At 54.0% G+C, this 14296-nt stretch overlaps 1 protein-coding gene across 2 annotated transcripts in view; it reads right to left on the reverse strand.

The window, feature by feature from the left end:
• Positions 1 to 214: 214 nt before the first annotated feature.
• The window catches only part of sfswap (splicing factor SWAP), a 15377-nt gene continuing 1295 nt past the window's right edge, over positions 215 to 14296 (reverse strand). Inside the window, exons 2-18 of one of the 2 annotated variants that reach the window (XM_023841297.2) lie at positions 13423 to 13586; positions 12983 to 13114; positions 12495 to 12571; positions 10577 to 10802; positions 10162 to 10274; positions 9565 to 9709; positions 8629 to 8893; positions 8169 to 8306; positions 7887 to 7980; positions 6220 to 6325; positions 5807 to 6046; positions 5371 to 5543; positions 2200 to 2495; positions 1474 to 1605; positions 1159 to 1323; positions 1003 to 1075; positions 215 to 772 (exon numbers count right to left, since the gene is read on the reverse strand). In XM_023841297.2, the coding sequence (XP_023697065.2) occupies positions 707 to 772; positions 1003 to 1075; positions 1159 to 1323; positions 1474 to 1605; positions 2200 to 2495; positions 5371 to 5543; positions 5807 to 6046; positions 6220 to 6325; positions 7887 to 7980; positions 8169 to 8306; positions 8629 to 8893; positions 9565 to 9709; positions 10162 to 10274; positions 10577 to 10802; positions 12495 to 12571; positions 12983 to 13114; positions 13423 to 13586 (2605 nt within the window). In that variant the 3' untranslated portion in view covers positions 215 to 706. Of the gene's footprint in view, positions 773 to 1002; positions 1076 to 1158; positions 1324 to 1473; positions 1609 to 2199; positions 2496 to 5370; positions 5544 to 5806; positions 6047 to 6219; positions 6326 to 7886; positions 7981 to 8168; positions 8307 to 8628; positions 8894 to 9564; positions 9710 to 10161; positions 10275 to 10576; positions 10803 to 12494; positions 12572 to 12982; positions 13115 to 13422; positions 13587 to 14296 lie in introns of both variants that reach the window. The other variant, XM_023841296.2, reaches the window with a different exon arrangement.

Consider the following 14296-nt stretch of genomic DNA (forward strand, 5'->3'; position numbering starts at 1 on the left):
TGTGAAGGTACGTTAGCTTGGTTGTCGGTCAAGCTGATCAAAGACCAGTTCCTTATAACAAAAGGCATTTACTCGCACCAGCATTAGACCCCCAGAGGGCCAACATCTCAGAGGGACCCTAACCAGGTCCTCTATGGTCACCACTGTCTTTCTGGATGACGTGATCAACACAAACACTCAAAACAGACTGGGGGGCAGTAACTCAGACTGGGGGGGCAGTAACTCATATTTTATTTGCAGTTCATCTGTCCATAAAGCAGCTTGTACAAAAAAAAAAGAGAGCCACAGGTTTAAGGCAGCGCTAGAGGGCAGCCAGGAGCAGGCCCAGGGAGGCCCTTCACGGAAGGAAGGCGTCCACCAGGTTATGGGGCGTCTCTGAAGAGTGCAACCCGGAAAACAGAGCTCAGGTCGCCTGCAGCTCAGGGAGGGCCACCATAACGTTACCTGGCTTCCAAACACTGTCACACAGGCTGAAGCAAGGGCCTGCTGAGCAACAGAACCACACAGCTGAGCGGAGGGAGACTACATGCCCAATTTCACCACCTTTCCTTACAACAGCAGAGTACACCCAAACCACCCAGACTCCCACAAAAAGCCCAGTCCCCAAACAAAGAAAATACAAATTAAAACGTTAAAAGTCAAATATTAATGGTGCCGACTGGTCAGGGGGCTCCACTGCTGGGTATTATGAGGCACGGCACCATCTTCAGGATGTGCTGGTCTGCATGTCCTTGGGAGAAGCCAACATGGCGCGTACCTTGGCCATGAGATCCTGCAGCGGGGAGACACAGCGAGGTCAGCTGAGTGAACAGACGGATGTGCGAGTGGGGGAAGCCCACTTTGGTACTCATCGGGACCCTGACTGCAAATGGACCCGCTCCAGGGCATCCGTGTGCCAATGAAGGCACCAGAGACTTCGGGCCCTGAAGCTATTTCCCACAGAGGCAGGCCTCAGCAGCACAGATGTCGGGGAACCCAGGCCCTCATGCATGGGATCCTCACCTGAGTGATTTTCGTCTGTACAGAGGAGACAATTGCAGAAGCCACCTGCTTCTGCCGGTCTTGCGATGTTCCCCTGCAAAGACACAAGTCCATTGACCCATGGCACCCATGGAAAGAAGAGCAGGGCATGGATGAGAGAGCCAATCGGAGGCAGACCTTTGCAGGCTAGAGGCGGGGCTCCCCTGTACAGAGGCGGGGCTGGAGGAGCGAGCAGTGGCCCGCTTCCTGCTTCGGCCCGGGGAGGAGGCAGGCGAGCAGGAGGAGGCCCGGAGCTTCACGTGTGACTTGGCACTCTTTCTCTTTCTCTTCTCATGCGGTGACCTGCACAAAAAGTGGGGGAGGGGCTGAAAAGCAGAAAATACGCAACTGGAAGCCGGGGGCAGTTCTACGGCTTCCTAAAGCAGGACGGCCGAGCTTAGATGCACAGCCATTGGGGCAGATCGCCTACCGAAACCCGATGGCGCCCCCTACCTCGACCTGGAGTGCTTCTTGCTGACACCAGCGCTGTTGCCATGGCGATATGCACTGGGAACATATGGCTCCTTCTCCCGCTCCCATTCCTCACGCCTCCTGTCCCTCCGGCTGGGTGTCCTCGACCGCGATCTGCTGAAACAGTGGACACAGCGAGCGGGAGCCCGTTAGCTGGCAGGCCCCAAAGAGGCGGGGCTGCAAAGTCCACCCGACCCTTCCGGAAGGGCGACGGTGGGGTTGCTGACAATCAGACCTCCGGAGCCCTGGAAGGGAGACCAGGCCACGTGTGATTTCTGTGGAATGCATTTAATTTCCAGAGAAATGGGGCAGAGAAGCAGGCTGCCTCTCGTACAGCCCTACACTGTGCAAGCCGAAAGCCTGAGCACAGTCCACTAGGGGGCAGCGCTGGGAGAGCCAGGTAACGGCACTAATCCAGAAGGTTCCAGCCGTCTGTTAACATGCCTGTAATCTATTCCTGAATCTATTTCAGCTGCGGTCACCATGTAACACAGCCTTTACAGAAAACAATATGGCTGGCCTTAAGCAAACTCTGGACCCAAGACCTGTAATGTAACTAGTGTAACTGCAGGGGGCGTGATGGTTAGAACCAGATTTTTTCTTGACAGTGGAACAAACTATTTTTTACTTAGCCAGCATGCTCCTGCATCCTCTGCCAACCCCTCTTCCCCACCCATACATGTATATGTACTTAAACACAGGACCTACCTGGACTTCCTGACAGAGCGGTATGCACTGGGCAGACTATGCTTGTTCTTGGCCCTAGGGGGCGAGCGTGAGCGCGACCGGGAGCGTGACCTCCTCTTGTGTTTCTTCTTCCGCCTCTCCCGGTCATGGTCACGGTGAGACGAGGACGAGGACAAGGGTGAAGGTGACGCGGAAGGGTAAGGAGGCAGCGGCGGGGGCAGGGAGGGTGTCTCCACAGGCCTGGGGTCGACAGGGTAGGAGAGGAGTCGAGACATGGCCGGCGGGCTGGGCGGGGGCAGACAGGAGAGCACCTCAGGCTGCCGGAGATGAGATAAAAAGGGCGGAGAGGAGTATGATTAATGGAACCAAACACAGGTCAAGGTTCAAGCGCTGCACGGCGGGTCGCCGCAGCTGGACAAACGCCGCCCGGCGGGTCGCCACAGCAGGACAAACGCCGCCCGGCGGGTCGCCACAGCAGGACAAACGCCGCCCGGCGGGTCGCCACAGCAGGACAAACGCCACCTGACGGGTTGCCACAGTAGGCCGCACCCTTCCTCCTGCTCTAGCCGCTGGTCCAAAGGGACACGGTACTGACGAATGGGTCCGCCAGAAAGCAGAACACGCTGTCCTCGTTGGGTATTTATACACGACCCGCTTCCTCCTGCAGAGTCACTGGCCCTCCCTCCTTCCCTGTGCGGTTGCTGGGTGTTTCATTGTGGAGCCCTAGATTCACCACGTCCTTGACTCAATATGAGTTCCCAGCATCCTCTGCAACTGAGATGGGGCTAGACACAGGCAGGCCTCACTGGTAAAACGCTGGCCCTCCAATGATGCTGCGAGCACCATGGTAACAGTGATGAGCGAATCGGGCAGTTTGCTGACTAGTGCAAGGCAGAACCATAATGAGGTTCACTTGCAGAATGACCTGAAGGAATTCACAAGGGGTAGTATGTACCAGAAAAGATGACTACCCCGAGAAGCATTCCTCTGCATGGAACTGTGACCTTGAGCCAGCCTGTCAGGACATGAACCACATGCATGTAAAGCGCATAAGGAACACAAATGAACAAGCAAAAGGCTCAGAATCACAGAACCTGTACAAAGCAGTAAGTCAAAGACCCACAGACCCGCCGCGGTGATGCCGGGGCATTGAGGGGAGTCACAGACCCTCTGCGGTGATGCCGGGGCATTAAGCGATATGACAGACCCTCTGCGGTGATGCCGGGGCATTAACCAGTATGACAGACCCTCTGCGGTGACCCTGGGGCAATAAGCGGTATGACAGGCCCTCTGCGGTGACGCCGGGGCATTAGCCGGTATGACAGACCCTCTGCGGTGAAGCCGGGGCATTAAGCGGTATGACAGACCCTCTGCGGTGAAGCCGGGGCATTAAGCGGTATGACAGACCCTCTGCGGTGAAGCCGGGGCATTAAGCGGTATGACAGACCCTCTGCGGTGACACCGGGGCAATAAGCGGTATGACAGACCCTCTGCGGAGACGCCAGGGCATTAAGCGATATGACAGACCCTCTGCGGTGATGCCGGGGCATTAACCAGTATGACAGACCCTCTGCGGTGACCCCGGGGCATTAAGCACAACGGCAGATCCTCCATGGTGACACCGAGGCATTAAGCGGTATGACAGACTCTCTGTGGTGATGCTGGGGCATTAAGGGGAGCCTCTCACAGACCCTCTGGGGCATTAAGGGGAGCCTCTCACAGACCCTCTGGGGCATTAAGGGGAGCCTCTCACAGACCCTCTGGGGCATTAAGCAGAGCTGATACTTCACTGAGTGTCATGCAGTATGTAATGTGATCTCCGCGTTTCACCCAACATCTGGGATTTCCCTCAACCATCGTAAAGAAGTTCGCGGCCCTGCTCGCATGGCTAATCTGCTTCTAATTAACTCTCCTCAGGGATCTCCCAAACATATGAAGCATGGCTTGCACTGCGGCCTGGGGGCCATCATCGGAGCTGGCCACATTCTATAGGAATCATCACGCACTGAACAGGAGAGCAGTGACTGTCTGCATTTCAGTTGCATACCTTCATAGGCCCTGAAAAGCAAAGTGAAGAACTTTCCAGAAAGAGGTCTCACACACCCAAGTTGGGAGATGGACCAGTATATGGGTTTCCTAACACCCTCCACACTCACAGTGACACAGGAGACTCAATCCTCAATGGAGCAGGTGGGAGGGACACAGTAGTGTCCCAGGCTGCGTGGGTGCTGGGGGTGGAGAAAACACTGGAACTGGGAATTTAAAACCTGGCAAGGACACCTAAGAAGCCCAGAAGTCATTCTGAAGTCACGCACCTTGTGGTTACCAGACTGGCACAAACGTAAATTTCAGCACAAAAAAAAATAGTCAAGCAGTGACGGGCCAATCAGCCGGCAGGCCTTCACTGACATTTCTGGGTCTGAAACGTCTCTAGAAAGTGAGGCAGCTCTGGGGGTATTTTTAGACAATTGCATCTTCCCTGGGCAGGAAGTAGGACGGAGGCACCGAAGGGGCCACAGGCGGAATTCAGACTCCCCCACCCCCACCAAACAAAATGGCCTTTGACACAGCACAGAAACAGCCCCGGGAGTGAGAGGTATGGGCCAATAGAAATGCAGCGTGAGTGATCAAGGTGCTAAAGTGGTACAGGGCCGGCCTTCCCTCACACTCACTGCTCCAGCGGCCCTGTTCCGGAACAATATGACATCACTTCCTGCCGATGGCAGGAAACACGAAACACTGATCACTCCTCCAGGTGGGGTATGAGCCAAGTGTTACAAACGCCGCCAAGAGCACAAGACACAGTCAAACAATGGGGAAATTTTGGCTGATACCAATAACTAATACACTTTTGTCTAATAATACTGATATTCACTCTCGTGGGAAACTATTAAAAACGTTTAAAAATATCAGTGTAACAGCAGATAGGAAAAACAACCATTCTGCTAATTCTGAATATTGACTAAAATCTAAATAGCGGCCTGCAATATCGACCCAGATCGACACATCAGACTGATGCGGATATATTTTGCATCTCCGGTCACAATATCAGATCAGGACTGTGCCCCCCAACATCGGCACTGGGGCCTGTCAGAGTGATCTGGGCTGCTCACCCCAGAGGTCGTAACCTCTGACCCCGACTGCACAGGGAGGCTGAGTGACGGGGGGGGGGCGGGGTGTGGGGATACGGACCTCGGGCTGAGCTGGGGGGTCGTCGGCAGCCTGCGGCGCCCTCAGTGTCTGCAGGAAGAGAGCAGCCTTCCTCTTGCGCTCGGCCTGCAGCTGCTTCTCCTTGGACTCCTTGGAGGCCTGGGCCAGCTTCTCCCTCGCAGCCGCCGCCAGGCGCGCCTCCAGTTTCTGCTTGGCTGGAGGGGGGGGGTGTCAGAGTGGTATGGTAGACAGCGCCACCCAGCAGGGGAAAATGCTCTGCCACGAGGTCTGAGTGCAGACACTTTCCCTCCTAACCACAGGGGGGCAGTACATTCCCTGATTCAGAGTGCTGATGGCACAGGGACGCCTACAGGGATGGCCAGGGAAGTCTATACATCTACATTAGGGTCTCACTGTGATCGGACACCTATGGACCAGGACCCCATACGCCGTGAGGGAAGAGCCCTGGAGATCATACCTTGCTTGGCCTCCAGCTCCTCAAGTGAAAGTGTGGGCTTCTTCTCCTCCAGGGAGGGGGCTGGGGGGGGCTCCCTGGGGAGTGGGCTGGGCCCTCCCCCTCCCACAGGCAGAGGCTCTGGGGCTGCCTCCCGGCCCTGCTCCTCATCGGAGTCATCGTCCAGCCTCACCCTGTTCTTCTCAAGGGGCAGCAGGTCATTCTCCTTCGCTTTGATGGCGAAACATATTGGAGCAAAGGATGCTGGGAGAACAGGGAGGGGGGGGGGACAGGTGGTGTGAGCAAACGACTATGAATAACCTCTGTAGGTCAGCTCTACAATCAGTCTGACAGTGTACTGAACACTCGAAAACACAAACACCTCCTCCCAAACATCCAGGCCGGACACCACCTCCTGCCAACACCTGATCTCCTACCTTTGCTTAGTTTGCCCTCCTTGGAGGACCCACTGGCTCCCTCTTCTGGCACCAGGCCGTCTGAGGTGGAGACCCTGCCTGTGCTGCCCGGTGCACCTCCAGATCCCTGAGGGGAGGAGGGAAAAAGCAGAGAGACCAGCTTCTCCCTAATTCCAGGCAGCAGGGACATAAGAAATTTACAAACGAGAGGAGGCCATTCGGCACATAAGGCTTGTTTGGGGAGAACTTAACTAATAGCTCAGAGTTGTTAAAATCTTATCTAGCTCTGATTTAAAGGAACCCAGGGTTTTAGTTTCTGCTACACTAGCAGGAAGACTATTCCATACTTCAACTATCACTGTGTAAATTCAGTTTAAAATGTTCTCCCGCTAATTTCCATCTATGGCCACGAGTTCTAGTATTTAAACTAATACCCTATGGACCCTTTAAACATTCTGCCATAGACGGGTCTTAAGGCCAGAACTTTCCAGAAACAAGGGAAACCCCCGCCCCACACTGAGGGCTGTGGTGATCCGGCAGGGACGCCACACACATTCACTAGTAATGAATGGGTAGGACGTCCAGCTGGAAGCCCCAGAACCGGTTCTGTTGAGCAAAACCATAAAAACAGCCTGAGCAATGGGCTGCAGTCCACAGACTGGCGTCACCCTGGCAACCGGACATTTATAGTCACTGTGCAACAAAACAAGTAGTTATGGCAGGTAAAGTGGGAGCTGCACACAGGAACGGGTCTGTGGACAGCACTGGAGAGCTTGGGCAGTGCACTGGGCCAGCTGCAAGCCGAAGTCCAATGTGGACACAGAACTAGAACACACAGCTCTCCCCAACCCAGCCCCAAAAGACCCAATAAACTGCGCTCTGACCTATACAGCCCCACTGGGATCAGTGGAATGCGGACCCGCCCACATGGGGGGAATCACTGTGGTCTAGCCTCATCTTCTGCATGGGCGGGGTCAGTGTGATACAGCCCCACCCACAAACTGATGGGATCAGTGCTTACAGGCTCATCCTCTTTATGGGCGGGGTCAGTGTGATACAGCCCCACCCCCAAACTGATGGGATCAGTGCTTACAGGCTCATCCTCTTTATGGGCGGGGTCAGTGTGATACAGCCCCACCCCCAAACTGATGGGATCAGTGCTTACAGGCTCATCCTCTTTATGGGCGGGGTCAGTGTGATACAGCCCCACCCCCAAACTGATGGGATCAGTGCTTACAGGCTCATCCTCTTTATGGGCGGGGTCAGTGTGATACAGCCCCACCCCCAAACTGATGGGATCAGTGCTTACAGGCTCATCCTCTTTATGGGCGGGGTCAGTGTAATACAGCCCCACCCCCAAACTGATGGGATCAGTGCTTACAGGCTCATCCTCTTTATGGGCGGGGTCAGTGTAATACAGCCCCACCCCCAAACTGATGGGATCAGTGCTTACAGGCTCATCCTCTTTATGGGCGGGGTCAGTGTGATACAGCCCCACCCCCAAACTGAGATCAGTGCTTACAGGCTCATCCTCTTTATGGGCGGGGTCAGTGTGATACAGCCCCACCCCCAAACTGATGGGATCAGTGCTTACAGGCTCATCCTCTTTATGGGCGGGGTCAGTGAGATACAGCCCCACCCCCAAACTGACGGGATCAGTGCAGCATTCCTCCCCTATTGGTGCCTACCTCTAGCAGACAGACGCCCTCCTTCTGCATGTAGTAATGCTTCTTGAACTCGTAGTAGGTGTTGTACTGGTGCCAGGACTGTAGGAAATCAAACCTGGGCGAGACACCAGACAGAGCTTAAGAGCGATGTTTGTGAACAGGAGACCAGTGCTGGAAGGATGGAGCCCATTTGCTGTCAGACATCAGAAATACCACTTTATCACAGAGCTGGAGTAACAAGGCAGTGCAGGACCCCACTGCAGGAAGCCACTTATGAGCTTGTTCACAGAATCAGGGACTCACCGGGGGTCGTTCTTGGCCCGGACGCTGGCCTCAAACTTCACGCCATTCCTCGCTACGTACTCTGCCAGTTTGTCGATGACGGGCTGGACATCTGGGGGGGGTGGGATGATGGCAGGCACGGGGGCGGGGGCTCGTGTGCTGTCACACACACACCCAGAGAGACGGGGGACGTCACCATAGCTCTCAGTTACTACAAACCTTCTATAGATGCTCTAACTGCATCCAGATCATTTCCGCCTTTTCTGGTGACACTGAAGCACTAATTACCCTACTGAATAATGATAACGAATTTCCTGCCAGCCTGATTAACATCTGTTTCATTATAAAAATTTTCTTCCTTGCTCCAAGGCAGGTCCCACAGCTCTGATCCCTCCTCATCAGATGCCCTGAAGCAGAACATCCTACAAAGTCCCACAGATCACATGGCATGGAAACACAGGCAACATCACTGTCAACACACCTGGCTGCCGGAGCCTCCACTGCAGCAGGGAGCGATGTTAGGCGTGAGGCAGGGGCTGGTGTGGCCACAGGGTCAGTGGTAGGCGGAGGCGTGGTCCCAGGGGGCGGAGGCATTGTGGTGGTGGAGGAGGAGGAGGTAACTGGCGGGAGCCTTCCAGCAGGGGGCGAGCTGTAGTAGGAGGTGGCTTCTATCCCAGGTGGGGGCGGAGCCAAGCAGTATGAGCCATCAGGCAGCAGACAGTACCCATAATACATTGGGATGTTGGCTGGGGAGGAAACAATGTCAAAGTTACACAGATCAACTCCACCCACACCACCGCCCCGCCATGCCCGGGCTCTGCCTCCACCCACACCACCGCCCCGCCATGCCCGGGCTCTGCCTCCACCCACACCACCGCCCCGCCATGCCCGGGCTCCGCCTCCACCCACACCACCAGCCCGCCATGCCCGGGCTCCGCCTCCACCCACACTACAACCCGCCATGCCCGGGCTCTGCCTCCACCCACACCACCGCCCCGCCATGCCCGGGCTCCGCCTCCACCCACACCACCAGCCCGCCATGCCCGGGCTCCGCCTCCACCCACACTACAACCCGCCATGCCCGGGCTCCGCCTCCACCCACACTTCCGCCCGCCATGCCCGGGCTCCACCTCCACCCACACTACCGACCGCCATGCCCGGGCTCCACCTCCACCCACACTACCGACCGCCATGCCTGGTACTATGCCTCCACCCACACAAATGTCCCTACCACCCACCATCGCTACGACTCTGCCTCCACCCACACTGCTGCCCGCTATCCCCTGGACTCCCCCTTCACTCACACTACCCCCCCTCACATCTCCACCTCCACCCACACCCCAGTTTCCTCTTTCTTGATAACCAGCTGTAAGGGTTAGGGTTAGGGTTAGGCTTAGGGAAGGTAGCCAGGACTCACGGTCTGTGGTATACTCCGTAGGCGCAGCAGTTGCTTCCACCCTCTCGGTGCCAAGCCTGGACCCCTCTCCGGCCCCGTTCTGGTCCTGCTGGGCTTTCCGGACCAGCGCTGCCAGAGGATGGTCTGGATCCATGACCTGCAGAGGCTGTGAGGTCCAGGTGTGTGTCAGTGCAGGTGTCATGGGCCCCCTCTCAGACCTGACCTATCATTCGAGAGGCCATAAGGGCCCCCTGTCAGATTACTCTGACACCCAGACAATTTGTCAAGAAGATTTCCCATATTTGGAAAGCCCCCTGGGAGCAGTATGCGGCTCAGAAGGTTAGGATGCTGTGCCTGTGATCACATGGCCACCGTTTCCAATCCCAGGATCAGCAGAGTGATGTCACCCAGCAAGGGCCTTAACCCCAAGATACTACCAGAGACTGTCTGACCCAGCTTTTTAAAAACCAAGGTGAGGGCTGGAAGGCTTGTGGGGGCACAGGTGGTGTGACAACAAATCTCGGCAAAACCAGGAGAGGAGACTGCAGGACTGTGAAACCCAGATGATCACAGACACAGACACGCTGAGACAGATACAGCTCTGTGTGAGCTACCCACCTTCATGAGCTCCTCCAGACGTGAGCTCTTCTTAGAGGCAAAGAGGCTAGGATGCAGGTAGCTCCCATCTCCATCTTCGTCATCATCTGACCCCGACGCGTCGGACTTGGCATCTACAACAGGATGAAGCAAAATGAATTCATATAAATAAAAACAAGCATCAGGGACGATTAAGAGTGAGGGCTAAAAAGCCAGAGTCTGCGTCCCATCTGGAGCTTTCAGTCTGGCCGTACATCCTGCAGGGGCATTTTCATTTAACAGCGACAGCCTGTTTTCAGCCTTCAATACAACTGATTTGTGGACATTTGTGGACAGCTGGGAAAGCATCCTAAAAGAGTGGGGCATCATGGGAAATGCAGTTCTTTGGTGCACAGCCCAGGTGGGCTAGAGACACGTGGAGAGAGGAGGTGCTCACCGTTGGCCTGGTTGGGCTGGGTCCCAGCGGACACTACATAGCTGCCCTCCTTCATGCTGCGCAGGATGTGCCTGTAGTATGGGTTCAGGTAGTGATCGAAGCGCAGGAAGTCAAACTGCGAGTTGAGCGACTGCTTAGCCTTCAGCATGATCTCAAATTGTGCGCCCTGCTTGCAAACAAAGCTGGCTGTCCTCTCAATGATGGCGTGCATCTTGGTAGTGGCAGGCTGTTGGGGGGGGACACAGGATATTTTAAGGGCACCCCCCGCACTGCAGGGGCCCGTCTGCGGTGTCACAGTCACATTACCGGGCGATGTGGCGATAATTTATTGTGACCAGTTGCAATTGTATTCATGATACGTGTTTAAGGTCCATCATAATGCAGCACTAGTTAACGACAGCACAAACCACCACACGCCTATCGCAGCCTCCAAACGCACAGGCATTGCACAACGGGACCACAATAAAAACAGACAGATGAAAAACAGCAGTTTCAGCCTGCATAACATCTCACCGCTGTCGGGTTTTATTTTCGTATTGGTGTTGCCTCCAAGCATGTTTTCTCTCTTCTTTGTCAAATATCAGTCTTAGTGGATGTCAATTTAGTGACTAGATTATGAACTATAAACTTAATTGATCTTTTCTAACTACTTAGCTAACCTGGTAAACAAGTAAATAAACTTTACATATCGTCGGACTACAGCCGCCACGATTATTCGATTAAACTCAATTGCTTGATTATTAAAAAGCATCAATTAAAATTCTCCTTTCGGATTTCTTGGCAATACGGTGGAAGGAAGACAGAGCAAAGCAAATGAGGGTCCAAATAAAATGAGAGCAAAAGAATTTTGTGTGTGCAAGTACTTCACATTAAAAGTGAATGAAAATAGTCGCAGAACTTAAATATCACCACAGCACGATTGCAATGCAAATACATTTTAAAAGAAGACATTCAGTTTTGACAGATGCACCCAATAATGCGAGGTTGGCCATAGACACATGCCATTTAGCTTCTCAAAGTAGCCTAGCCTGCCTTTGTCATCACTCATTTTATTTTTTGTGAACGTATTGCATAACGATATTTCAAGTGTTTGCTATATTTAGGAACTGAAAATTAACTGTATAGCCAAACAGTGCTTACCTACTAACAGAGTTCGTCAAAGAAGCTGGCGTTGCTGTGCTCCGTTAAGCTACCTCATCTGTTTCTTTCCTTGGAAAATACCTACGTATGCTTTATAAGAGCGTCTGCTAAATCAGCTGTTTAATGGCACTAACAGGTTAATTCCGTAATACATATATGGGGGATGGGGCTGGGAATCGGGTGTCCTGGGCAAGTCACCGAAGCCTTCGATTAGATGATTGATGGTTTTTGACGTGGTGGCAAAGATTTTGATGTGCCAGGGCACCAGTGCCACCTGCTTAATTAATTAAGTTTATTATGATAACACTACAAGCAGTGTTTCTTGTAAGGGTAGAACTGCTAGTTAAGAAGATTAATGGTTAATTTACATCGGAACATATATTCCAATTTGGCCAGTTTGTAAACAACAGCAAAAAAAAAAATCGTGATTTATGTGATAGATTGTGATTCTAACCAAAATTATCAGGAAACATTTTGGCCATATAGCCCACACCTAGGTCAAATGACCTCTACTGGGCTACATTCTTACCAAAAATCTTGCCCCCTAGGTTGCACGATCCTGAAGATGGCTACAAACTCAGCGCACAGACCGTTCACCTTAAATCTCAGACCCAGCATCAGTACCACCCCCCCCCCCCCAACCTAACCGCAACCATCCCAACATGAGACTATGTTTACAGGCTAATTAGCCGTGAGAAGACAGGGTGTACAGACAAACAGACACCCCCCCCCCCCCCCCCAGAGTGACCCCGTTCCCACACTACGGACATAGACTGACCAGCTCAACATCAGGAGGGATCACCAGGCCTGGGGGGGCCACGAAGGGTTCTTCACTGTCCTGGGGCTCAGGCTCCACTGTAATATAGGAAAGGGGGAGAGTCAAACTGTTAACCGCAGAGGCAGTAACGTAACTGCCCCCCACGTAAGAGGTCTGCTAGCCTGTGACACACACAGACAGATCTGGGATCAGCGTCTGTCCTCCAGCCTCATGGACCCTGGGCCGGTCTGGGCAGAGCAAGTCAGACACCCCCTTTCTGGGATCAGCATCTGTCCTCCAGCCTCATGGACCCTGGGCCGGTCCGGGCAGAGCAAGTCAGACACCCCCTTCTGGGATCAGCGTCTGTCCTCCAGCCTCATGGACCCTGGGCCGGTTTGGGCAGAGCAGGGCAGACACCCCCTTCTGGGATCAGCGTCTGTCCTCCAGCCCCATGGACCCTGGGCCGGTCTGGGCAGAGCAGGGCAGACACCACCTAGTGGCCCACTCACCTGGCTCCTTAGCAGCCTCCTCCTCCTCCGTGGGCTGAGAGGGGTCGTAGTAGTCGGCGCTGTAGCAGAAGGATACGGCGTTGTAGCTGCCCTCGTCAGCTAGGGCCTCGCTTAGCCGCTTGTACTCCTCCTCTGAAAGAGATGTACCCGCATCACTGTGACCATGGCGACCAGCCAGAACCAGCCCTCTGTCCAGACTGCTGTTGGGTTATCGTCCTTGCAGCCCTCTTGTCTGCCTGGAGTCATGCTGGTGGTCACGCTACTCTAGTCATGACTCCAGGCTGACCCACAAACCACCCGTTACGCTGCGATCGAGACAAAAAGTTGGGGGCACTTCCTGTAGTCTACAACAGCTACGCTTATTGGTTCTAAGCTACTACGGGGGCTGTATTATGGGCCAGACAGGCCAGCGGGGGGCGCAACGCTGAAGGATCACGTACCTTGGCGCGCCTCCTCCTCCAGCAGATCGGTGTGCAGGGCCAGGTAACGCTCCTCGTCACACAGGGCCTCGATGCGCGCCTCCTCCTCCGACAGCCGGTACGCGTGGTTCCACGAGCCGGCGTCATACTCCGACAGGTCATGCAAGTGACCGCGCCCGTCGTACCTACGGGACAGAGAGCCAGCGTTAGGGAGCAGAAGCGGGGGGCTGCGCGCTCAACAGAACACACCCCAAAGGACACATGAGGCCCTAGCAAATACACTACTGAAATTATAAGCTGGTTTCAAACCAAGACTTAAGAACTGTAGATAAAGGGAAATAAGGCAGATAAGTAACTAGGAGAACTCATGAACTTTAAAGTCAGGAATGTAAGACTTTCTAAGGCTTAATTAGCAGGAATCATTTCCTTAAAATCAACAGCCCTGCATCGAAAAATATGTATATACAACTCGCCTCTTACCTTACTTGGTTCAACCAAGCATCCCAACTGTGCCCTGTTTACATCCTGCCATGAATGAACAGTACATCCACACAGAGCCCGAGCACATAAATACCTATCCGCAAGAACCAAACGGACGATCCGCTATCCCGCCCTCTCAGATCCAGAGTTCTTCTCGACCGGGGCCGGCCAGCAGGGCCGCACGGGCCCCTAGCCTTACTTGCTGAGGAAATAAGGTCTGGATTATGTGATAGAGAGACACACACATACACATTGGAAACAGGGAAACAGGACCATGCAGATTAAGGTGGCTCACTCAGCGCCCAGGAAAAGCTCTGTCCCAAAAACAGTCACAATGACTTTTTGTATACATTTTTTTACTCATGTAGGACACTATTTCCTACATTTTCATTTTTCTTAAGCACTAGGGACAGGT

Source organism: Paramormyrops kingsleyae, chromosome 7, assembly GCF_048594095.1.
Source record: "Paramormyrops kingsleyae isolate MSU_618 chromosome 7, PKINGS_0.4, whole genome shotgun sequence".
In the NCBI taxonomy this organism is placed as follows: domain Eukaryota; kingdom Metazoa; phylum Chordata; class Actinopteri; order Osteoglossiformes; family Mormyridae; genus Paramormyrops; species Paramormyrops kingsleyae.